At 39.1% G+C, this 24,383-nt stretch overlaps 1 protein-coding gene across 21 annotated transcripts in view; it reads left to right on the top strand.

Moving 5' to 3' along the window:
• Positions 1–12,471, top strand: part of AAK1 (AP2 associated kinase 1) — a 146,919-nt gene extending 134,448 nt beyond the window's left edge. For 11 of the 21 annotated variants that reach the window (XM_039852569.1, XM_039852573.1, XM_039852570.1 and 8 more), the window contains 2 exons: positions 819–929; positions 11,108–12,471. In XM_039852569.1, the coding sequence (XP_039708503.1) occupies positions 819–929; positions 11,108–12,237 (1,241 nt within the window). In that variant the 3' untranslated portion in view covers positions 12,238–12,471. Of the gene's footprint in view, positions 1–818; positions 930–1,850; positions 6,211–11,107 lie in introns of those variants that run through there. The other 10 variants (XM_039852579.1, XM_039852576.1, XM_039852587.1 and 7 more) reach the window with 2 other exon arrangements.
• The last annotated feature ends 11,912 nt before the right edge of the window (positions 12,472–24,383 follow it).

The following is a 24,383-nucleotide window of genomic DNA, read 5'->3' as shown; positions in this document are numbered from 1 at the left end:
GGAAGTCTCCCCAAGATGACTAAAAAGTAATTAGCCTGTGGTTTGCAGGGGTAATAGCTGAGCTTTGGTTTTTTTCCCCTTTATAGCATTAAAATTATGTTTTTGTAGAGCATTTAGAAAGAAGTTACCTTTTAACCAAGTACATCTGGCGGGAGTGTGTCAGCAGCAGTATATAATTACAGAGGAGCAGACTTGCAGAATAGGTGCTCAGCTAGCACTTGCTGGTAGAATAGCCTTAATAAGAAGGGATTAGAATATTGTAGCAAACTTCTGCTCGAAATCTCAGTGCATGTGATCTTGTGCCCCAGTATTACCTGAGGTATCAGAGTTATTTTAAATATCCCATTCACAAGGCAGTGAGTCCTTTCAGAAACATTTTGTTTGCCTTGTATATATATAGCAGTTAAAGAGTGACTGATAACCTATTCCTGCCCCTGGTTTTGACTTTTTCAAATATTGTTAGTCAGGCCTCTTTGTTTGCTAGATAAATGACTAATTCCTGTGCCTTTGCGAATTACTGATGTTGAAGAAATACCTACCTCACAATAACTACAATTAATAGTCTTATAATGGTAGAGAGAATTCCTCCTATAACCCTTTTCTGTAATCATTTATGAAAGTCTTAACATGGCCAGCTTTAAAGCATTTTTTTCTCTTTCTCTGAGTTTTCCAGTTTTGCTACTTTTATTTCAACTAAGCATTTTCATCTTTAAAAACTGCAGTGATTGTACAGTTGGGAACTTTGTGCCTCTTACGTGTTCTCTCATTTGCTAATCTCTGCCCCTGTTTCTGCTTGTGTACTTGCATTCTGTATTAAGCTGCAGAAGATAGTAATCTCATCTCAGGTTTTGATGTCCCTGAGGGCTCGGACAAAGTGGCAGAAGATGAGTTTGACCCTATTCCTGTATTGATAACCAAAAACCCACAAGGTAAGAAAGAGAGGATGGGGAAAAGAGAAGAGCTTGACATCAGCTCTCTACAGAATAGTAGTGTGCCTAATCTACAGGAGGGTGGGAAAGCAACATTTAATGAAGGAAATTGAGAGTAATGACAATCATTGTCAGCTGGACCAATATAGGTAGGTAGCGATAACAGATACAGAGATACCACTAGAGGTATCTTAAACCCTGACCATGGTGTTTTCTTTAGAGAGAGGAAAAGTATATAATGGTTTGACCAAAAGCTGGTTTTTACAAAGTATCAAGCTAAAAATAAAGTGATCTTCAGTCGGTGGAAACCTGAAGGCATATATCAAAAAAAAAAAAAGCACTGAACATTGTTTATCTTGATTAGAACAATCTGTAATAAATATTCTTCCCAAAGACATTAACCATGGTGCTTTGGTATTGTTTGCATCTTTTAGACATTTGTGGAACATGCTTTTTCCTCTTTGATGGATTAAAATCATTCGAACATGCCACAAAACACTGAATTGCATAGGACCATCTATATATTTTTTAAAGCACGTTTTTATTGCAGTGGTCTTAACTATTTTCTCCCCAAAGCAAAAATTATTGATTTTTACTTTACTGGGCAGATGACTCAGTGTTATCAGGAAGTTAGCGTACAGCCAGCAGTTCTCAGGCAAAATATATATTCTTTTAAAAATAGCATCCTCTTTGCAAGATGTCCTGCATATAGTATGGTGTGCACACAGTGCCTGAACATTTGGTGGGAGGTGGTGGACACCTAATTTATATGTTTAAAAATCAACATGTAAGATTTGCAAATGTAAATTGTTGCTTCTCTAGGGTTTTGTTTTGGTTTGGTTTTTTCTCCTTTGCTTGCTCTGCACATCTAAACCTTAACCCTCTGTGTTTTGTACTGAATTCCTATCTCTCCACTTCCAGGTGGGCACTCTAGAAACAGCAGTGGGAGCTCTGAGTCCAGTCTTCCCAACCTAGCCAGGTCTTTACTGCTGGTGGATCAGCTCATAGACCTGTAGCCGAGACCCAGTAGCAGATGCAGTTCTGTAACCTTCATACCGTAATATACATTTTCGTTACGGAATTATGAGAAAAATGATTTTTTAAAAATCTGAAAATAAGGGGCCCTCTAGCCCTTATCTCCTACCCCTTGCCTTCTCCTGTAGAAACGATAAGGAAAGAAAATCACTTTGGCCCTCCAGGTAGTCCTTGGCCAGTTCCTCCCTGTCAGTTTGCTGTGTTTTCTCATTACCCTTCTTCAATAGCATTATCTTAAATCAAGCGCTAGATGCCATGAGCTTCACCTCTGCTGGAATCAACTCCACCAAAAGCTTAACTGTAACTGAAACTAGTGAATTGACATCTTTGCCTCATTCTTGCTAGGAATGGCCTCCTAAATCAATCCTCCCAACCCGTCTCCTTTGGCCAGATGCTGATGAGTGTGTTTCTCTGTTTTTGTTTTTATCCTGCTGCATCATTATGAAGACATGGCTTCTTCAGTTGGTCTTAACTCTAGGCAGTAGCCCGGAGATGGGTGTGTGGTTTAAGAGAGGGTAAAACTGACTGACTGATGGTACATGTTTGAAAAGAGAAAGTGAGCCCAGCTCTAGCCAACCAACTCTGACCTTGACTTAGCCAAGGGATTTTCCACCCCGTGCAACCTGCCCAGCATTCGTCCAGCAATCTGGCTTCCATTGAACCGTGATCTCAGATCTGGAGACGTGACTGCAAGTACTTGAGATCCTTGGATAAAATGTGTACATTATATAAATCCCAAGTATTGCCATGCCTTTTCATGTTAACTGTCCCAAGCCAGGATCTCAGAATCAGACCAAAACAAGACAATGGTGGTAATATGATACCTTTTATTAGAAGACTTTTCACTGGGGGGTGGATGGGGGAGGGGAAGGAATTGTAGCAGAAACAGATGTATTTTTCTTGTGATTTTTATTTTGAATCAAATATTGTAAATTGTGTATAAATGAAGACGCTGAATAGTTGTTTCCACTTGGCGTTTCAAGTTCGATATCAGGTGTCTGTACAGGGTTTTGATCTCTTTCCCTTGTATAACTACACAGCAATCGTACAGTGTAACATATGGAATCATTTTGAGTAGACTTGTGTGTTGCTATAAGCTTTCAAACAGGTCCTCTGTCTTTGTAGATTAAGCATGTTGTTTATTTTCAGATAATAAGTATGCTGATGAGCTAGGCACAGTGAGACTCTGGCTACTTACTTTTCTTCCTCTCTGATGTTTAAATTGGAAGATACAGCCAGTGAAATATGTTAGTTGGTTTTCTTTGGCTTCCTAGATTTAAAAAAAAAAAACAAAAAAACAACGAAGCCTAGCTCCTCACTAACCTTAGAATATTGTTCATAAAATAAATAAAGGGCCCTGCGCTGACATGACAACATGCCTCATGGTCACCCTCTGTATATGTCCTTATGCACTGAAGTGTATTTTTTTCCTTACTTGGAAAGCAATTTTTTAAAGTTACCCCTGTGAAAAGAGGCAGGCACAGAAAGCCCTGCCGCGGCCCCTTCCTTGAGTGCCGTCTTCCGCCATCAGAAGGGAAACTCTTAATTGATAAGATTTGTACAAATAAAATTCCAAGTCCACTTGCTTGTTTCTCTATCTAGTACATTTGTTTCTTCTTCCTCACGCTTGCACTTTAAGGGGAAAGGAAAAGCTGAACAGCAACGACAGTCTGCAAAACACTGCACCTCGGAGGTCAAGCTTTGACCCCAGCAACGTGCGAGCAGCCTTTGAAAGGCATCAGAGGAAAAGTCTGAATCTTTCAGTCTTCCTTCTGACTTTAAATACTTCCCGTGCCAGCCGAAACTAGATGAGCTAAGTAAAGGCCTCTGTGAGGATATGGATCATTTCCAAATTGAGGGAGGCACAACCTTCCCGCTGAGGATTAAAAAAGGCACCCTTGAAGAGCTCTCCGTGATTGGATAGCAGTGAAAATGGGACTTGGTTTCCCCCCTTATGGACAGGAATATTATTGAAGGTCAAAATTGTATTCTTTTTCCTGGACATAGAAAGAATGTATAAGCTAATGAAGGAAATGTTTATTTTTAAATAAGAATAATTGTATGCCTATGTTTTCCAATTTGATTTTTTTCATGCATACATCTTAGAAATATAATGAAATATGTAGTTTCTCGAAACCATGAAGTATACAGTCTAGAAATTAGGTGTCTCTAAATTGTTCCTTTGGTGCATTATCCGTAATTACATTGATATATATTATCTAGTCATCTGGCTCAATAAAGCTTAATGGAGACTGTTAATGAAAAGAACAGACTAGAAGCCAGAGATTGGGTGGAGGAGGCCTGAGGGAAATAATAGCATGAAATTCTTTAGGAGTAGGGCCTCAAAAGGGAAAACTATTTTTGTGTTAAAGCATACAAATGAGTGACTCAGTGAATGAGGCCTTTTGGTGTATAGCATCATCCCTGAGCTAAAAGAGTTTATTTGAGATGAGTGTAGTGTGCTGATAATTGATAGACCTATGAAACTATAGACTGAGCTATAAGAGGGACCTAGAGACCATCTTCTGGTCCATCCACTTCATTTTACAGGTGTAGGACCTGAGGCAGGGTAGCAGAAGAAGAGGCCCAGGCAAGGTAGGCCACCTGGGATTTCATCCAGACCTCTGCCAGTAACTGTCTGAATGACGTTCAGCAGGTGCATCACTTCTCAGAGCTGCTGCTCTTGTTTGTACAATGATGAGTTTGGACTAGGTGGTCTTTAAGATTATAGAATTCTAGGATTCTAAGTATATATTATTATGCTTTGAGAGGACTGTGAAGGATTTATATATCCTGATGTTCTTCAATTATCTAATGTAATTCTTACTATTATATAGCAGTATCGACATTTTAGAGAATTATAATGGACTTTTACTAACCTAGGTTGCTCTTTCTTGGTTATCTGAATAGAAGCCTAAATGGTCACAGAGTTTTGGACATAGATGTTCCTTTTTTTAGTACCCCCCCTCCCCGTGTGTTTCTCTCATACACACACACAAACATACAGTACAACAAAACAGTATCGGATTTCAATTCTTTTAAAAATGTTTAATCAATGATCTGCTATTTAAAAATGGACAAATACTGTGAGCATGTTTCTGATTTGCTTTTATTTCAACTGTACAAAATTAGTAGCTATACCAAAAAAACATGATTTTTTTTTTTACCCTTTAGAGCATTCAAATAACTAGATTGCTAAATTCAAGTCCTAACGTTTTAAAAGACACAGGCCTCAGAGGAGATAAGGTTTAAATGGGCACTTATAAATATGGTTATAATTAATGATTACTTACTTTAGCAGGCATGTCAGAATTTTGACATCTAATTGATGTTCCCTTCAAAGGCATCTAGTTTTACTTGAGAAGCTAATACTTATTCTAATGATGCTGCCATCATTTAAGTTACTTTGAAACTCCTGTTCTTAGAAATAACATCAAGGAAGGTAATAAGGTATTAAGAAATCCATTGTACTGTTATCTAATTAGTATTGCTTTTAGCATCTGAAAGTATGTTCCCTTTCTTGATCTACTTTTTCTACCACTCTTGGTTCTGTGTAACATTTAGCTATTTTTAAAAGCAAAATCACCCCCCTAAGATGAAAAGTGGTTACTACTGAAGGTAGTAAAAAAAAATTCACAGAACGTACCTTATAAAGTGACATGATCATTCTTAATTTCTTTAATATTCTGAATAAGGGAATGTCTGCAATTTTGCCCTTTAATATGGTTTAGAAAGTTGAAAGATAGGTGTTTTAAAATACCTCTGAAACAGGTTATCACTTTGTTCGGTGTCATTTGATATGGGACTTAGCTCTTCCTAAATTAGAGTTATAGAACTTGGATTGCTAATAATTATAGGGGAACAAACACAAAAAAGAACCTGTGTTTCTCCAGATGGAATGTTAATTTTATTTATACTACTTTTTCCCACTCTCCTGGCAGACAATCGATCATTTTGATTCAAACCAACCCAGTCTTCCCCTAGATGAGAAAGTTTTCCTTCAGCAGTGCTGTGGGAAGCAGGGGACCTTTGGAGCTGACCTCAGCCCAGAGGTATGGAGGGATCTGAGTTCAGCCGAACAAATGCATGCTCTAGATTGGTTGGACCAAAATAAAGTTCCCATGATGATGATCTCCAGGAGACTTTAAGTTTCTCAGTCTATAAGGTTATCAGGATCTTATAGCCACTAACTTAGAATTTGAGGATAAAAATGACAGGATTGCTTCAATTTAAATTAAAAAAAAAAGACAGGATTGCCCCAAATACTGAATTAATAAGCAAATTAGAGGCTGCCAAACAGAACAGAGAAAAGATCACATGGATATTTAAAATGGAATCTTTACTCAAACACTTCAGGTATTACAAAGCTATATCTTTTATTCCTCTCTAGAGACTGTGTTTTTTTTTTACTAACGGAATTAGCCTTTTCCTTTTCCATGCTAGTAATGTTCCTGGATATACTTGGATTTTTTGAGTCAGAATGAATTCCGGATGACTTCCATTTCAAATAATCTGTAACAAGATACTATTTTGTTTGTTTCTCCTGGGTTTCCTTTCACTGAAGTAGAGGAGGGAGGTCCTTCAGATAATACAAAGTTACCAAACGGTTGTAGTTGCTAGAATGGAAGACACTTCCTTGGTCTCCACTTGATGTAGAGTCCTGAATGTACTCTTTTTCCTGCTAGTATCCTGCTCTGCCCTATTGCACACCCCTTGTCACATGGATGTATATTTACCACAGGTCTTTATCCTGTCCTCCCCAAGAAGGCAAAGCAAACAGAGGTACATGAAGCAATCTTATGCAGTAAAAGTGTGAAATTTGAACATTGCTACACAAGTATTGTATAAAAAACAAGTCTGTAAACAAATTTCTTATGTAAACATACAGGGGAATAAAGACTTTTATCTGTTCAAACAGGAGCATTGATGTTCAGAGATGTAAATAATTTCAAATAGCTGCTATTTTCCCGAGCTGAAAACCCACTTTCGCAAAAAGGATTTAAACACATTGTTGAGTGACAGTAAGTACCCGTGTACAACGGAAGTGCGGACATGCTGAGGACATTTTAATGAGTCATGGCTACCCTAGCTTCACCTTGCGGCCAGGGAGGATAAAACCTGTGTGACCCTGCATTCGATATGACCAGACACAGGTTGTAAAATGGAGCACAGATTTGCAGCTGTCCTCTCATTTAATCTTTACCCAGGCCAATTTAATTAAACATTTTATGTTGGCAACAGCAGTTTTATGCCCAGGGAGATGTCTCATTTAATTGCTCCATTGGCTTGAGAGGCACATCATCACTAGCCAATGTCGTCTCCCATCAAATCCCTCATTCCCCAGTCTTGGGTTTTAATGCAACATATAGTAGAACCAAATGCTTGATTTTATCACCTAAGCCAAAAGGTCATGGAAATTATTAGTTTGATATATATCTCTTGATTTCCTGATTTGGCTCCAAGAGTGTGAACTTCACTTGGTGCTACATTTCTGAAGTTTTTATGAAGGGATATTTTGCTTTCTACCTGCTAACTATATGAGAAGGTTTCTCAATACTCCAAGTTTTCATTTTCAGTTTTTGGCAAGAAATATGCCTTTGAGACTCCCTGTAACTGTTATTTCAATTGATAACATAGGGGAAAGCGAAAATTCAGGTTGTGCACAATATGTTGCACTAAGGAATATCTAGCCTGAAATTTAAGTCTTCGGATTTCAGTTTTCTAGAAGGCACTCTGATCACCATCATTATATTCATCAGATAAAAATTTCCAGGGTAAACCTATCCCAAATCATTCAGCACTTTTCATTGTTTTGAAACTTAACAGGGAGTTGGTGAGGACAGTTGCCAAATCATTTATTTTTGGGACTCCTTTCCTACTCTCTGAAGCATGTGAGCTCTTACTGAAGTCTGTATCATTTGGAGCCTCAAAAATGGAGTTATCCCTAGTGGAAGTGTCGAAAAATTTGCTTAACCTTAACCTGGTACACAGGCCTACATCAGAGCAAGTAAAAGAAGTATGTTTTGACCTCTTGCTTAATTTAATGGGCTAAACTAAAATAAAAAGAGACAGACCCAGTTTGGAGGAATTAGAAAAATGCCCTACCTTAGGCTTGATAAGGAAGACCCGTTAGCAGACCATGAGGCCAGGTCCTAGACTTAAGCCCCTTCCTCCTTCTGCAGGAACAGCTGGTTAGGCTTCAGTGAGCTCTGTGGTCAGCAGGAACTGGGCCAAAGCATGAGGTTAAATTAGTGTAAATCCTTTATTAGTACTAGGCAGACTACTTCAAACACGTTTTCCTTATGGTACAGAGCTATCTTCATATACAAGGACCATTCACCCTGAAAACATGGGCTTTCCCTCCAAGAACCCACTCATGTTCCAAAAAAGACCTCTAACTCCCAACAAGATTTAATATCTTCCATTTACAGTTACTTAGAATCTCCCTTTCTCTTGACTCCTTTGTTTCTTGCACTACCACCACCAAAATTCCCGAGGGGATGTGGATGTCTGTGCTTTTCCATATCTACCAGCATTGCTTTGGTCTCTAGAGTGCCAGCCTTAGAGACTCGCAAAAGGTGATTGCTCTGTCTCGGTCGCACAGCACCTTTTCTAAAAAGAGTGGATAGTTTGAGAGACTTGGCCTTCTCAGGAGAATTTTTTAAACGTATTTTTTCAATCCCATAAGCAGATTCTTGCTGGAAGAAAGATATGAAACAGGTCTGACCTTGTTTTGAAGGACTGGAGACTAGTTTTCTCTTCAAACTCAATGTTATAGTATTTTTGTGACTGTGTTTGTGAATTTTAAAAGTTGCTGAGACTTTAAGTATGATTTTCCCATTACTTACCATGAAGGTCATAGAATATGCTCTGACTTAGTAGGCTTACAGTTGACTGTCCAAGAACCCACTTTTTAACAGAAGTAATTTTGATAAGTTAGGTATGTTCTTCCATCCTGTCCAACTCTAGACATGGGCACCCCTGCTTGGTACTTTACGGTTCTTACAATGGAATCTAACACTCATCCAAAGTGTCCCAAGTTCTGTAGGTAGCTGCTTTTGGGCAATCTGCACACAACTTGTTTTCAGTGAAATCAATTTATATTTCCCATAACACTAACTCCAGTCAAACTAGTGTTCATTTCCATTATTGACTTGTATCATGCCGGAGTTGGTCATTGGCGTGACGAAATTTATTTATTTTTCCTAAAGAGATATTTTGCTGTACTGCAGAACCAGCTTAATAACACCAACTTTCAGGGTAGTTTTGGAAAATGAGAAATTGTGCCTTGGTTTTGGCAACTGAAAACTTTGTCCAACTGATGCTATGTTAGAAAGTGGCTCAAGGAGTTTTGGGAGCCTTTCATACCACCTTGCTTGGCAAACCTTATTTTGGAAAACTCCTTTTCCCTCTTTCATTTGAATTTTCTCCCAGAAATCACCATCTGGAAATCTCTGTGACATCTAATATCAATATACTTTCCCGAGAGGTTAGGATATATCTTTCTATATATATGTATTGCAAAGGAAGCGTTTTAGCTTATGCTTTCCTATCATCATGCAGGTACACATATTAAAGTTGTATTACGAGAAAAAATTATCCTCTTCAGAATCATATTCTTCAGATACTATTCAGAAAGTCATTTGGCACCAGTACAGAATTTAACTTAAAGATTCTAATTTTAAATTCGCCTAATGCATTCAAACTACTCGACAGAGAAATAAACATGGAGAGAGGCACCTTTTCTGTTTCTGGAAACAATATTTAAGGTCAGAAGTTTAAAAAGAAGCACTGCTAAAAAGTTATAGGCTTCAGGAAAGCATAGTATTTTTGTACAGCATCTTCTAAAATGTTCAACTCAACTCTCTACATCTCTTTATAATGTAATGTCTTTGAGAGACTGGTTTCCCAATAAACTGATTTTGATGCTGCTTCTGCTGTGTGCTGTGTGCTTAATTCAAGCAGAAACTTTATTGGGGGTTAATTGTTACCAGCAGTTCCTAGGATCTAACGGTTTGCATAGAAGGGGGAGGGTAATGTGGGGAGAGGATGATTGGATTACTTCTGTATAAAGGTTCTGAGTCATCCGTAGAATCCAAATCATTGAACCAAATGTCCTTATCCTAGTGGGTTGGGAAACAGATGATTGAAATGATACCTTTGCCCCCAACCACCCTTTCTCTGGATTCTTCTTGCTTAGTTACATATGCCTTTTTCCTGCCCTCTTGCTAACATGTGCCCAATGACATACTTCTAACCTGCTAATATTTCTTGGAAGGTAAGCGCTCTTGTATTCTGATAATTGTCTATTTGATTTTAAAAGCCAGAGCACCCTGAGGCATCTCTACCTAGATAGAAATAGACTAGTATATTAGAGTTTGCAAATAACTCTGTAATTTCCCATGTATTTTACTCCTTCTCCCTAAAGAACTTTATGATAGATTCATTTAAACAGAGGAGATATTTGCTAACTTAGAAGACAAAACAAAACTCCAGGGCGACTCCAGCTGAAGGTGATTTATTTAATATGATTTCTCCCCTGAGAAAGTACCTTCAGTATTCATATTTGGAGTACTCTTTTGCTCTTTGAGTAGTGCTTATGATGTAAATCATCAGTAAACTTGCATTTATTAAACAGGCATGTCCTGATACATTGCAGGGGCAGGGAGTGGGGTGTGTCCTCAGATATCAGCAGTGTGGAGCAGATGACTACATGTCAGATACTGAATTGGATTTGTCCCCAGATGGTAGTTCTACATAATCCAGAACCATCATGGTGTATTTGGAGATGAGTGACCGGGTTTGCTTTCATTCCATCATGACCCAGTGTCGGGTAGAGCAGGTGTCAGTGCCTAGCCCCGCGTAGGAGCATTGTGTAGTTACGCTGAATGTCTGTGTGCCTAACATCTTCATCTCCTTTCCTGCACATTGTGCTTATCATGCTCCAGAATGTGAGACAGTGATTGGTTGTGTTCCAGTTTGTGTGCAGTTTCCTTGCCTGACTTTTATTTTTCTGTTTTACGTTTTCCATTTCAACATCTATTATTTGGTCCCACAATGTTTTCGCTGCGGGTTGACCATTAAATGTTCCAAGGAGAGTTGAACTGACCTATGCATTAATTCTGCATTTTGTGCTTTTCTAGGTCTCCAGAGAGAGCCCAATCCCTGTCCTGTAATAACTGTAGAGCACTTTAAAGAATCAGCGGGTGTTAAAGGCCTTCCCCTGTATCCAGACCCCTCCAGAGTACCTGACATGAAAACTCAGAACAGTTTAGAATCCGACTTCTTGGCCAGAGATGGCCCTTCAAGCAACAGCTCATTCCACAGCAGTGAAGAGGAAGGGACTGACCTTGAGGGGGACATGCTAGACTGCAGTGGGTCTCGACCTCTCCTCATGGAATCGGAAGAAGAGGATGAAAGCTGCAGGCCTCCGCAGGGGAAGCTAGGAGGAGCCATTCCATTCTCTCAGCCAGAAGTCCCTTCTGAGCAAGCAAAGGCAGTACAAGGAGGACAAAAAAATCAGTTTCAAGCCCTCACACAACCAACCACTGATGGTCTCGGTGAGCCAGATGTTTTTGCCACAGCCCCCTTCAGGAGCTCAAGGGTTCCAGCTGATGACATAGACATTTTCTCCAAAGCCCCATTTGTCTCCAAGGGCAGTGTGGCTCCTTCCCAGCCAGAGGAGACGGATGTGTTCTTGAGAGCTCCTTTTACCAAGAAGAAAAGTATAGAGGAGTTAACAGTTACCCAGAGCGCCTCCCAGGAGTTGTCTGCACAGGCCAGTCTCCTCAGTCAGACAGATGATGTCGCTGTGCTCTCAGGCCTCGACAGAGCAGTGTATGCCTCTGCGCGATCTCAGTATTCCATGGCTGGTTTTGTCCAACAACCCAACCTCCCCTCCCATTCTGTACAAGCAGCAGACCATCTTGACAGCATCTCACCCCGGGGATCCTCCTTGGAATCTGGGGGCCATCCTAATGACAGAAACAAAGGACCTCAGCCCCAGAAAGAAGTTGTTTCAGGCCCCATGGCTGGCAAACCATTCCGCCCCCAGTCTTTGTCCAAATACTCCCGTCACTATAGCCCAGAAGATGAGCCAAGTCCAGAAGCCCAGCCCATTGCTGCCTATAAAATCGTTTCGCAAACCAACAAGCAGTCCATAGCTGGCTCAGTTTCCATCACATCCTTTTCCTCCAGGACTACAGAGCTGCCAGCTGCTGATCCTTTTGCTTTAGCACCCTTTCCTTCAAAATCAAGCAAGCAGAAACCTTAGGAGCAATACCTGAACCTTAGGCCTCTTTCTACCCCACCCTTCATAACCCACCACCCTACTCCCAACTGAGCCTTCCTAAGAAGAAATGTATCAATTACTATCAGAGCAGAACTTCAGTCAACAAACTCAGTTGCAGTGATAGTCAAAACCCCTTTAAGTTATGCCCATTTCTTTTGTTTATATTGATTTCTGGCCTTTCGGGCATTTCCATCTCCACCTCTACCCAGAACTCTGCCTTTTGCGCCCAGAAACTGTTTAAATCCAGAAATACTTCATCCCAACCCTAAGGGGCCTTATTATTGCTTGTTTTAATTCTTGCAGTCTGTTCTGAGTCATGTTCATTGAGGAGTCAAGATTAGTTCCTCCAGGACTTGATTTAATACTCTTGATAAGGGGATTTCTGGAAGAAATGCGAGATGAAAATCCTGCACATCAAGAGGAAGCGTAATCCTGCAGATACTAATCATTCCTGTAAAACCAGCAGCTCTAGAAGGATTCTTTGCATCTGTTTCTGAGTCTGCGACAGCCAGGCTGGCCCCTGTGCAAGCGTGTCTGTGGGTGTTTAATGTGTGTCTGATCTTGTCCTACATAGAAGTGCAAACAGATGAGATACCTATGCTCATGTCTCATAGTGTTGAGCCTTCCCCATGTCCACGCTGCTTTTTAAATTAGTATGAGTGCACAGGTATGTGTGCGCGTGTGTGTGCACAGGAAGCATTTTCCTTGAAGATAATCCTGTCCCACCATGCCTACCTCCACAATCACTCATTTACTGGCATTTGTCTCCTGAACTAACTGACTTGAGCGCTACTTTTATTTAGTTCTTTTTTCTTGGCAAAATCGAATTCATTGGAAGGTGTAGGAAAATCCTGCTGAAACTGAAGTTTCAGAGTAGATTTATTTTTCTCCAGAATTTGCTATTTGTGATTAACAAATTCCATTTACCTGGTTATGAAAAATTAATTATACATTTTCCTCTCAGAACAACTGAAAAGAGCACCTTGTTGCAGTTCCAGCCACTGGCTATGTGGTCTTTTAAAGACCTTAGGTCTGAGCTCTCCATGTTGTCATTATGGAATTAATCACGAGACTAGGCTACCAACAATTCGCTTGTTTTGTTCGTTTGTTCCAAATCCTTGCCATCTTTCTCGACTGCCTCTTGAGGAAATATAAATCTGAGATTTGTAAATAAGTTTGGGAGAATGGAAAAAACTAAAGCAGTTACCCATGAAAACCTTTCGATTCCCTCTCCTCCTTAGATGTTGAAGCCAGCCAGCTAGATGACTGACTTGTATTTTTGAAATGTCTTCTCTTTCTGGAAATATCTGACTCATTCCTAGCTGTTTTCATATCCTTTATTAGTAGTGCCTTAAAATGAAACTTATGTCTCAATGGGAAGACTTCTGCTGAGGAAATTCAACTTAATGGAAAGAGTTGCTATACCATGTTTCAACTTGAAAGCTTCCTGTGATTTATAGTAAATGTTAGTGATTTTTTTTTCCTTTAGCTGGAGAAATTGGGAGAGTTGCTTACCAAACCAGGTTAATGATTTAGGAATTCCTGGAAATGCATCCAAGAAATAAGCCTGAATGCCAAATTTTGTTGCAGTTGATGAGGTGCGATAGTTTTTAAATTTGAAGATCAGGGATCTTGGCAGTAAAATATGAACAGCTGCTTTTCAAGACTTTTTCTTGATTTTGTCTCCACCTATTTCAAATGTCCAGATTAAAAGAAACTTAACTGATTGTCACTGGATCAGAGCTACCAGCAATGGCTTTCCCACTGAGGTTTCATTATGTCAGAAACAAATGTCTTTCACTTTGTTAGACACTAAATGTTCATCCTAAGAATTTGCTTTCTCCCAGTGATCATTTCTGATTTTTCTGTGTAACAGTGGATGCAAAATTATCTTTTCAGTTGAATGAATAGTTTTGGCCAATGCATATGGAACTTTGCACCCCAAACTTTTCCTTTCATCATTATCAATTAAAATCAAGTAACCATTTTAGTTCTCAAGATAAAATGAGTAAAATCATGGTGATTTTTATTATGTAATTGAATCATTGTCAAGCATGGGCTTATAACCTGTTTTTTATTCTCACTGGAGACCTATAATGGTCAGAGATCAGAGACTCTAAATACCTTTGAATAGGAAATATAAACATACAATTACTTTTGTATTCTTAGTGATACATGAAAAAATTTTGACTATTACATTAATCATTAGCTAACAACTAGTGAATTCTGCAGTAATTTTCTTTGGGTCATACAGGGTAAATGTATCACTGAAAGATAAAATGTTTTTGCCAGAGGCCATCCTGAATCTGGAAATCTGGAAAATTTAGTTTTAATGGAATCAGGAGTGCTCAAGGTGCTTTGAATTCATAGTAAATGTTTCCAACAACTATACTGCAATAGGTTAACATTAAAAAGAAAATATAGTCAACAAAATATCGCACTTCTTGTTTTAGTTTATGTGTTATTTGCTTTACACATCTGATGGGGAATGCAGGAACCTGTAACCTTTCATTTCAGTGGAGCACGGCGAGCCAGAATATATATAGAATAAAGCATTGAATCACGGCATGCACTGATAAACTCTTAAAGAAGCCACATTAATTGATTAACAAACACTATTAATGAATTAACTTATGTGTGGTGACAAATATTTAACCTCTGTTTATTGAGCTCACATTCAGCCCTTTAGCTTCAAATCGTTGTTAGATTGTAAAATGAAATGAACAAAATTTGATGCTGAAGCAGATACTTGGCAGGACCTAAGGGAATCTAGGTCATAAATTCTATTTCATTTTGGGCCTACTCATTGTTGAGTTGAAAATTTCAAATGTGTAGGCTAGTGAGTATATTTACATGCCCATATTAGATCTGAGTTTAATTTGGCGACCAAAAATTCTTTCTAAACTTTCAGGAAAGATATTCAGTATTTTACTGACCCATTATTTATTAAGTTTTAGAATACAGATATATCAGTGTTTTTAACTTTGGTGGACATTTCACTCATCATAAAGTAGCAGATTTCACTTTTATTTGAAATAAGTGTAATAGCCAGAGTGATCTGACAATAGAAATTCAATCATGCTGTATTTGCTTTCTTAAAGAAAAGTCATCAAAACACAGATCCTATATTATATGTGTTATATCAAATAGGAAACTTTAACATATAGGAAACTAGAGAAGGGTGGGACCAAACTCTGTAGCAGGAAGGATACAACTTAAAATGGAGTCAATTAAGTCCCTTTAATTAATATGTTATTCTCTGCTATGTCTTTGGAATTGAAAATGGAGAACACATGCCAGTCAACTGTGGAATGACTGCTGGTCACACAGATGCAGTTTTTGAGAAAACTGCAAAATTTCTGAGAAATATGGAACCCAGATTACCTTGAAGAAAGGTACATAGGAGAGCTGCTGAAAAGACCACAGCTTCTGAGGAATCAGGAGTACTTTGTAAACGCTACAATCACCCGAGCTCTAATCCTCCAATCCTGCCTGATGGCGTAAACATGAAGATTTTAAATGAAATCATGTAATTTAAATTCTTAGTTTTTTCAATGCCTTTGTCACTACTACTTGTAGTGTCTTTTTGGTGGTGGTGGTTCTTTTTTTGTTTCTAACCACCAGAACACTTGCAAACTTGTGACTTGTAAAGTTCATTTAAGGAGAGATTTCAAAATGCTTGAAAATAAAAAGTAGTATGTGGTTGGGAATTGTTTTTGTGTTCTTTTGCTACGAAGTTTTGCTAGGTTGCCGAAAACAACAGGCACTGGCAGTGTCTTAATTCCAAAAATGCCAACTTGCTCTCGATTTCCAGGTCCTCCCTGCCTCATTTGCACCTCGATCTTTATTAGGAATTGGGTCTCCAACATGTGGGGCCCAAGATCCCATCATTAAACACTGCCCACTCTTTACCCTGCAAGTCTTTCTGGCTCACTTTCCTTGTTCCTGTTCCCACTTCATTTCCTTACATGACATTCCCCTATTATGACCATACCAGTAAGTAGATAATGAGAGTTATGATTGTATGATCATATTAATTTTTATTTGCCTCCGTTTTTACTGTAAATTTTCTTCTTAAATTTCAGCCTAGCCTGTGATAATTTCACCACACTGGAATAATTCAAAATAAGAATGACATGGCTCACCTTCCCCATTTCTTATAGACTAGAAGAAAACATGAAAGAAGGTTGGCAGAACCCCAGCCTTACTCTGGAAACACAACCCAAAGGCATCTCTTCACCTTCACGTAACAGGCGCAGAGCCCTAAATGCAGGGGCAAGTTTATGTGTGAAGGGACTCTAGAATAGCTTGTAAAAATGGCTGTTAACCAGCACACTGGTGGCTTAGTCCATAACTTGTAATTACATAAGAAATTTAGTCTCAGCTGCTTCCCAGCAATCTCCATGTGTGAGTGTTTTGAGTTTATAGTAACAATGTTTCATTCTTGAAATCAATGTTATCTGCATTGCATTGTAATAGAACCATATATGTACGTTAAAGGGATCTGTTTGATTCCTTTTGTCAAGGAATTGCAGAAATGGTTTTTTACCAATGTTAGTTAAGGTGAGACTTTGGGAGTGAAAGAAGATGATGTAGCCTTTTCACTCTGAAATGGCAAGTCAGTTATATTCTTGAGTTTACCAAAGACTCCTGTTTGGGGAATGTGAACAGGTGTGTACGTGCACGTGCGCACATGCACGCCAACATATGTGCTCCTGTTTTCTGCCATGGTGTTAAGACCTCCTGATAAAGGCATCCAAAGAATACCAAGAGGTGACAGTGGGTTTGGCATGAGTAAATTTGGTTCCCTTTGCCAACAGTTCTCTGAGTAAGAACTAGAGTTGTTCAAGATAAAGGTGGGAAAAATCAGCCATTCGCCTTAGCCTCATTTCCACAGGAAGCATGCTCTTCTCATCCACAAGGATGAAACTCAGTAGTATTTGTCCTGAATCCTTGGCTCATGTGTAGTGTTGGGAGGGCAGCAGTGACCAGAACACCACAAGGCCTGCAAGGTGTTACTTTGAAAGAGGGAATGTTTAATGTCATTTTTTAAGGGGATAGAAACCAAATACAGGCCAAGGACCATGCTCATTCCATGGAGTAGTGAACTCCCTCTGCTGACTAAATTTTGAGTTGACTAAATGAGGAGGTCAACTCAGCTATAAGGAGTATTGAGGCCATCAGACCTCAGAGAATAACATGTGCACGTAACCTCAAGGGCTGTAAACATGGGAAAGGAAGGGAAAAAGACATTTACAAAGTCAATCTTAACAGTTTTTGCAATACCTCTTATTTGCAGACTATTGGATTTATGTTATTGCACTCTTTGTGTGATCTATCTTATGTATCTGATAGTTTTTATGAATAATTGTTTGAGTTGTAAACTCCTATACACTTTATTAAAATGGACCTAATTAAAATAAATGATTTATGCTTTGTATTATTTCTTACGTCGGATCCTCTTAGGATTTTAAGTTTCAAAGAACCTTTTGTTGGTTGGTTGATTTCCAATACTGTCATTGTTATTTCCGGAACCTACTTTCTTTTCCAGATATTAGGTGAGACAAATGACAATGATACAAGATAATGGGGCCATAGAGACTGAGTTGGGAAAACCACAGAGTTCTCTGCTATGTAAACTTTCCTGTGAGCCGTTAATGTGTCTTATCTGAATATGAGCTGCATCAATATGCAGTCTTTAAAAAAGTTATGTATATTATATATAATATATATGTATATATGTGTGTGTGTATGTGTAAACACACACACATATTCCTGAAGAGAGACTAGCATTAACATGAGAAACTAAAGATAGAAGTCTTGGGGGGCAATGGATTATACCTAAGAATTTTTTAAATCCCTACTTTGGGGAAGAACCTGACTGCCTGTTTCCTCTCCAAATTTGAGAAAATAACAAAGTAATATTTGAACTTTAATGAGCTTGACATCCATGATTTGGGGAGAATTGGTGATGTGCTAAGTTCATAGAGATGGCATTCAAAGAAGATCCAGGGATCCAAAGAGTCCTGGTATAAATTGCATGAGGAAAACTAAAATTGCCTGCTTTTTCTGAAGATTTGTTTAAGACTTGATTGAACTGTCTTTAAATATATGCTCCACCTAGTTCTATAATATAAAGTTCTTGGCCTTTTGAGGCACGCTTCTCTTGCTCAGGCCTGCTTCCACTTCTGGAAGTGTACTTCTAATAAAAATTTTCTACTGTAAAAAAAAAAATAATAATATGTATTTCTTACACTTTTTCTATTTCAAGTTATCATTAACCAAAAGTAGAGTCTTCCTTATCTGTGACTCTGGCTGCTCTGGGGAAGCCTTTACAGTTGCATCACTCCCACTGAGATGTAGGAATCAGAGCCTTCTGCAAAGGTGGACAGAGCTCACCTGCCTTTCTTGTAGGAAAAGCTAGAGTTAGAAGCTTCAGTTCTCATGAAGTGGGCTCCTTTGCATTCAGCTTTTTATGGCTCACTTTTGCCACCCTGAAATTGGTTGGTAAGAGACCAGCCAGAGAGGAGATGCCCTTATATTACCCCCTAATCAAGAACTAAGTGTGTGGAACCAGGATAAGACCCAGGAAAAAACCACAAGCAGATGATTTCAACCTGTTTCTCTGGATTCGGAAAGGTCTTTTCCATCTTACGTAATTTTCCTTGAGTTTATCTTTCATTATATTGGAGTAGTACGATCTAGAGGGCTTAAATTAGCATGTCAGCTTACCTGGAAGGAGACCAAGTAATTCTTCAATCTGCTTTTATGTAAGCTTAGCCCAGAGGTCCAAATAGAATCCAAATATTCCCTTCAGAAGGCAGCCCGGTTCTCCAGTACTGAGGTTTTGGGATTGAGATCATCGCTAAAAATCCCATAGCCAAATATGGTGAAATTAGTAGTTCTACAAGATCTCCCAAGTCTCATCCGGTTTTTTAGCAGAACTTTTTGATCCCAGGGACCTACTTTGGTTTTCACTCCTTAGAGAAACCTTAGGTTATCTGAGGGAAATTGATCAGTTTTCTCATAGACTAACCAAAAGTTAAATATCACCTGTCAGCCTTTATTTGGTCAGTTTATAATGAATAATGCTGGTAGAAATATTCGGTTCAAGTAAAATTTAAAACAGCTAAAACAGCACATGGTTAAAAATCGAAGAATGAAATCTTAACAAAAGTCAAAATTTTGGCTTGGGAAATTTGAATTTAGCAAGTATAATGGCCACAAGAGAACTCACTAGTAGAAGACACCATCACTAAAATTTGAAATGAACCAAAAATTGACTAACAAACCTGTTGTAAATGTATAGAAATGAGAATAATTACAATAAAGTGGAAATGCATTACATAGTAAGTTGATCCAAGAATTAAAGTGGCTTAATGGTGTTGCTTAATAGAATATCTTGATGAAAATTCATCAATATTAGTCTCATTAAAATATCTGTATTCAAAAACATTGGGTAAAACAGCCACGGTGGTTCAAAATGTCCTATGCCTGCACGTGGGCTATCAAAGTGAAGCTGTCCAGATGGCCATTAGCTGTATGGATCAGAAGTCTTGCCTGCTGACAGTGAAATCATCGGTGAGTGGTATTTGACTGTCTGGATGTACATGAGATCAATGAAGGAAAATGTCAAGTGAAGGTAAAAGGACTTGTAATATCCTTTGGGAACATCAACATTTAAAGGATGGGTGGAGGAAAAAAGTCATGAAAAAAACTAAGCTACAAATATAGGCAGAAAAACAGAAGCTAAAGAGGGAAAAAGAGTGACACCGAAGCTAAAAGAGGGAAAAAATGTCAAGAATGAGTGGTGGTCATTAGTGTTAAATGTCACAGAGAGATCAAATGAGACAGAAAAGTGTTCACTGGATTTGTCAATGATGAGGCCATTGATCTTGCAATTTTAGTAAAGTGGTGGGGGCAGAGTGTAAAGAATAGATTTTAAAGGACAAGATGGTTCCATTTTATACAGGGACCCTGAATAACCCACAGTTTAAGGGCACATCACAGTTGCACTGATCCTTTCCCCAGAAAACCAACCTGGTCCCCGCAACTGCCCGCCTTTTTTTTTTTTTTACATTTTATGGTAATTTTTTCTTAAAAGATATTTTTTAAATAAATAGCCTTATTTATATCTTATTATATCTAACTTGCGTTCTAATATTATTGATTTGGATGGGGTTTTTTCCCTGTTTTCTTACTAATAACATCATCGAACAAATGTTTAGATGGCATTTTTTAGGACAGAAATGAATTACTATACTATATTATCAGTGAATTAAAAATAAAAAACAATAGTCACTGTGGTAGGTTGAATAACACCTCCCCTCTCCTCCCATATATCCATGTTCTAATCTCAAGGACCTGTGAATGATACCTTATATGGCAAAAGGGATTTAGCGGGTGTGATTAAGGATCTTGCCATAGGAGATAATCCTGGATTACCAGGCAGGCCCAACATAATCACAGTGTCCTTTAAAAGAGTTGCAGGAGAAGTCAGCAAAGAAGGCAATGTGATGACAGAAGCAAAGATTGGAGTGACACTTTGAAGATGGAGGAAGCCAAGGAATACAGGTGCCACTAGAAAGGGAAAAAGACAAGGAAACAGTCTCCCCTCAAAGCCTCTAGAAAGAACCAAGCTTGCTGACACCTTGACTTTAGCCCAGTGAAAATGATTTTAAACTTTTGCTCTCCAGACTATAAAAGAATAAATTTGCTGTTTTAAGCCACTAAGTTTGTGATAATGATATGGGAAACATAAAGAAATCTAAGATGGCTACCCCGTCCCAGAGGAATTTTTCCAACCTTCTCTCCCTGGAACCCTACCTTTCCTGCATGTGCGAAACAAAAGACTGCCAAGTATGCGGAAGTAATCAATGCATAGATCTACCCGCCTGCCTTCGTTTGGAGCTCAGACTTTGGAGAGTGACTCTTCTGAGCCCGCCAGCGTAAATAAACCTCCTTTGATTCTTAGTTCGCTGCGTGCCGCTTGGTTCTTCCTGGTACTGCAACAATATGTTACAGCAGTAACAGGAAACTAAATCCAGTCTTTAAAATTGCTCTCGGAAGTTCTAAGACAAGTGAACAACAGCATAGTTCTCACAATAATGACAAAGGGCAGCCAATGCCTGGTGTTGAGGGATGGTTGTGAAGAACATGGGGTAAGAGTACTTAGGTTTACATCCTGTGTCCATCACTTCCTAGCTCTGTAATCGTGAACAAATTATTTAGTTTCTTCACCTGTAAAATAGAGATAACATTAAATGCCCATGTCATGGATCGTTATGAGGTGTGCTTAGAAGAGTGGCCCATCTTAAGTGCTGAGTGTTAGCTATTTCTGTTTGATTCACCAGCTGTAGTGGCGCCACTGTGTGGTAATGGCACAATTCCCTCAGCCCACCAACTTTGAAATTGTGCTTTACCTGACAATTTTTAATATTTGCTTTTATTTCATATTTTGTACATGAGTTGTGACTTTATTAATCTCTTCTGTATCGCTTTAAAATTCATATGAAATGAAACCACGGTAAGAGTTTGAATGGAAATGAAAAGAGAGCTAGGGAACTTGCCAGTGGGGGACATGGATGAAGAAGGATTAATGGGGGAACACTTGAATATGTTTGTATGCCAGTAGCTAAGGAGTAACAGTCTTTAGAAAGGGAGAATATGAAGATGAAGGAATAAGAATGCAAAGTAAATGCACAACAAGCACACACGGCACCTGGATCTTGGTTTCTAAATACTATTCTCTAATAAAAGGAACCAGGGTTCCACAGAGAAATGGCTGATTCTAGGACTGGGGCAGTGAATACCCAAGATGAACCAGGGTATCTTATAATGCCGGAAAGTAAATAAGTGCTAAAAAAAATAAAAGTCACAGGGACATAGGAGCCAACCTGAAAGAACTCCCAATGGTCAAAGCTGGAACAATTTGAGCAACAAAATAATAATATAGTATTAGATTATAATGAGTATAAATATCCATGAGCACATACTGATATAAAAGTGAGTGACTAAATGGGAAAGAAAAGATTTATAGAGAAGAATTTCAATTTATGTAAATCCCACTTCCCAAAAGAGGTGCTTAATTCCACACTTTGTGGGTTGTCCTTCAAGAGTAGTGTATGAAAGGAGTGAGGCGAGTAACTGGGCAGTGGAAAAACCTGACAAACACCACCTCGAACAGATGATCAAGATTAACATCAACATGAGAAGTCATGCCGATGTGCGCCCTTGACATGTGACGAGAAGGGCACTTCTGTCAACATAAGAAATGTCCAAACCTGTTTAGAGAATTTTTATAAGAGTTTATTTGAGCCAAACTGATGACATATACTGGGGAGCAAGATCCCAAATGCTCCAGAGATTAACAGTTTTGCAGGATTTTTTTAATGCATTTGAAATTAAGGAGGGAACTACGTGGAGGTGGGAGAAAGCAAGGCAAGGGTTGGATCACAGGATAGTTAAGATTATGTGCTCTCTTAAGGGTTAATACTCCCTTCAAGGGGTATTCTGGTATTTTAAAGGTGTGTTAACCTAGATGCACAAGAACAATGGGCAGGGATGGCTTAAGCCCTTTCACTAAAGAAGTTCTAGGCCTGGGGTGTGACTACCCACCAAGACCAGACCAGTTAGGAATTTATGATCAGATCACCCTGTGAAGTTACTTTCCATAGAACCCTTTCGTGTACACAAGTATTAAAAAATCTAGCCAAGTCTTTAAAACTTCCATCTAACATCTGCCTTAGAGCTTTCCTCCTTTCCCTAGGTTGGGTTCAGGATCCAGCCTCTTCTTTCTACACCTGCCTCCTACAGGTGAGGCAGGAAGAGGGGGCTTGGGATCAGGGTGCAGTGTCCTTCTCCTTGGCTGGGGTTGACTGTGGCTTTCTGCACTGTTCCCTGAAGGGGGAACAACTGTGCAAAGGCCCAGAGGCGGAAATACTTCGATATATTCAAGAAACTGAAAACAGCCAGGGGAGGGGAGAGGCTGGAAGTCTGCCTTCCAGACACCTCTAAGCACACATGTATAAGTACATGCACTCATAGACACAAACAATTTTACACGAATGGGATCATATTATATGTGATCATATTATAGTTTTGTTTTTCACTTAAGGTAAATGACCAAGAATTAGCTACATTTTTTTTTTTAAACTTAGTTTTTGCAAGAGAGAGAAAAACATATTTTGGTGGCTGCCTGAAATGCTAATTGGTATAAACTCCCCCAAGTGAAGTCTGTCAATTAATCACAAAAGAATAAGAGAAGAGTGCCTAGAATAGGGTCCCTAAAAGCACCAACATTTAAGAGGTGGGCAGATAAAATCCTGCAAGGGAGAAAGAATAACCAGAAAAGTGGTAAGAAAATGTGATGCCAGGGAAGTGCAAGGAAGGAGATTATTAAAGGGAGGAAGTGAGCCTCATCATGCGATGATCCAGAGGTCAAGAAAGGTAAAAACTGAAATGGTCCTTCAGGTTCAGCAACATAGATGCTGTGGGTAGTCTCCACCAGAACGGCCCTGAGGCAATGGTGGGACACAGAAGGCAGGTTTCAGTGTTTTGAGGAGTAGGAGATGAAAAACTAGAGACTAAAAGTGTAGAAAACTCTTGCATCATTTTACTTGGAAGGTAAGAGTGATAGATTTGGAGCAAAACAAGATTTTCTCATGGGAAGGAACTCATTAGCAAGGGAGCAGTTGAAGATAGAGAGGAAAGATTGTTCCTTAACTGGGGCCTATTATTGGGTAGAAGAGCCACATTGATTTAGGGTCTAGAAGAGAGTAAAGGGGCGAGCCTTGGATGGCATTGAGGTATACAATACGTCACGGAAGAGAGGCAGTGGTTGGAAACATGTGGCCTTAAGAATGTAAACTGCACTCAAGAGGAAACAGAGCCCGCTCACCGTGTCCAGGCCCGGCTGCCAGTTTGAGACCCCACCCAGCCCTTAGATGCTTTTCCGGCCATAGAAACCACCATGTTTGTGTTGGGTGCGGCCTCAACCTGTCCAATGACGGATATGTTGTTTCCTTCCAGGAACCAGTACCCTGTGTATACCTTCTAGAGTGGTGGTTGTCAAACTTTAGTCTGCATGCGAATCACCTGAAAGGCTTGTTAAAAATTACTGCACCACA

The sequence above is a fragment of the Pteropus medius genome, unplaced genomic scaffold, assembly GCF_902729225.1.
Source record: "Pteropus medius unplaced genomic scaffold, Ma_sr-lr_union100, whole genome shotgun sequence".
NCBI lineage: Eukaryota > Metazoa > Chordata > Mammalia > Chiroptera > Pteropodidae > Pteropus > Pteropus medius.
Note: the sequence above shows the minus strand (reverse complement) of the source record. Positions and strands in the feature narration are given on the sequence as shown.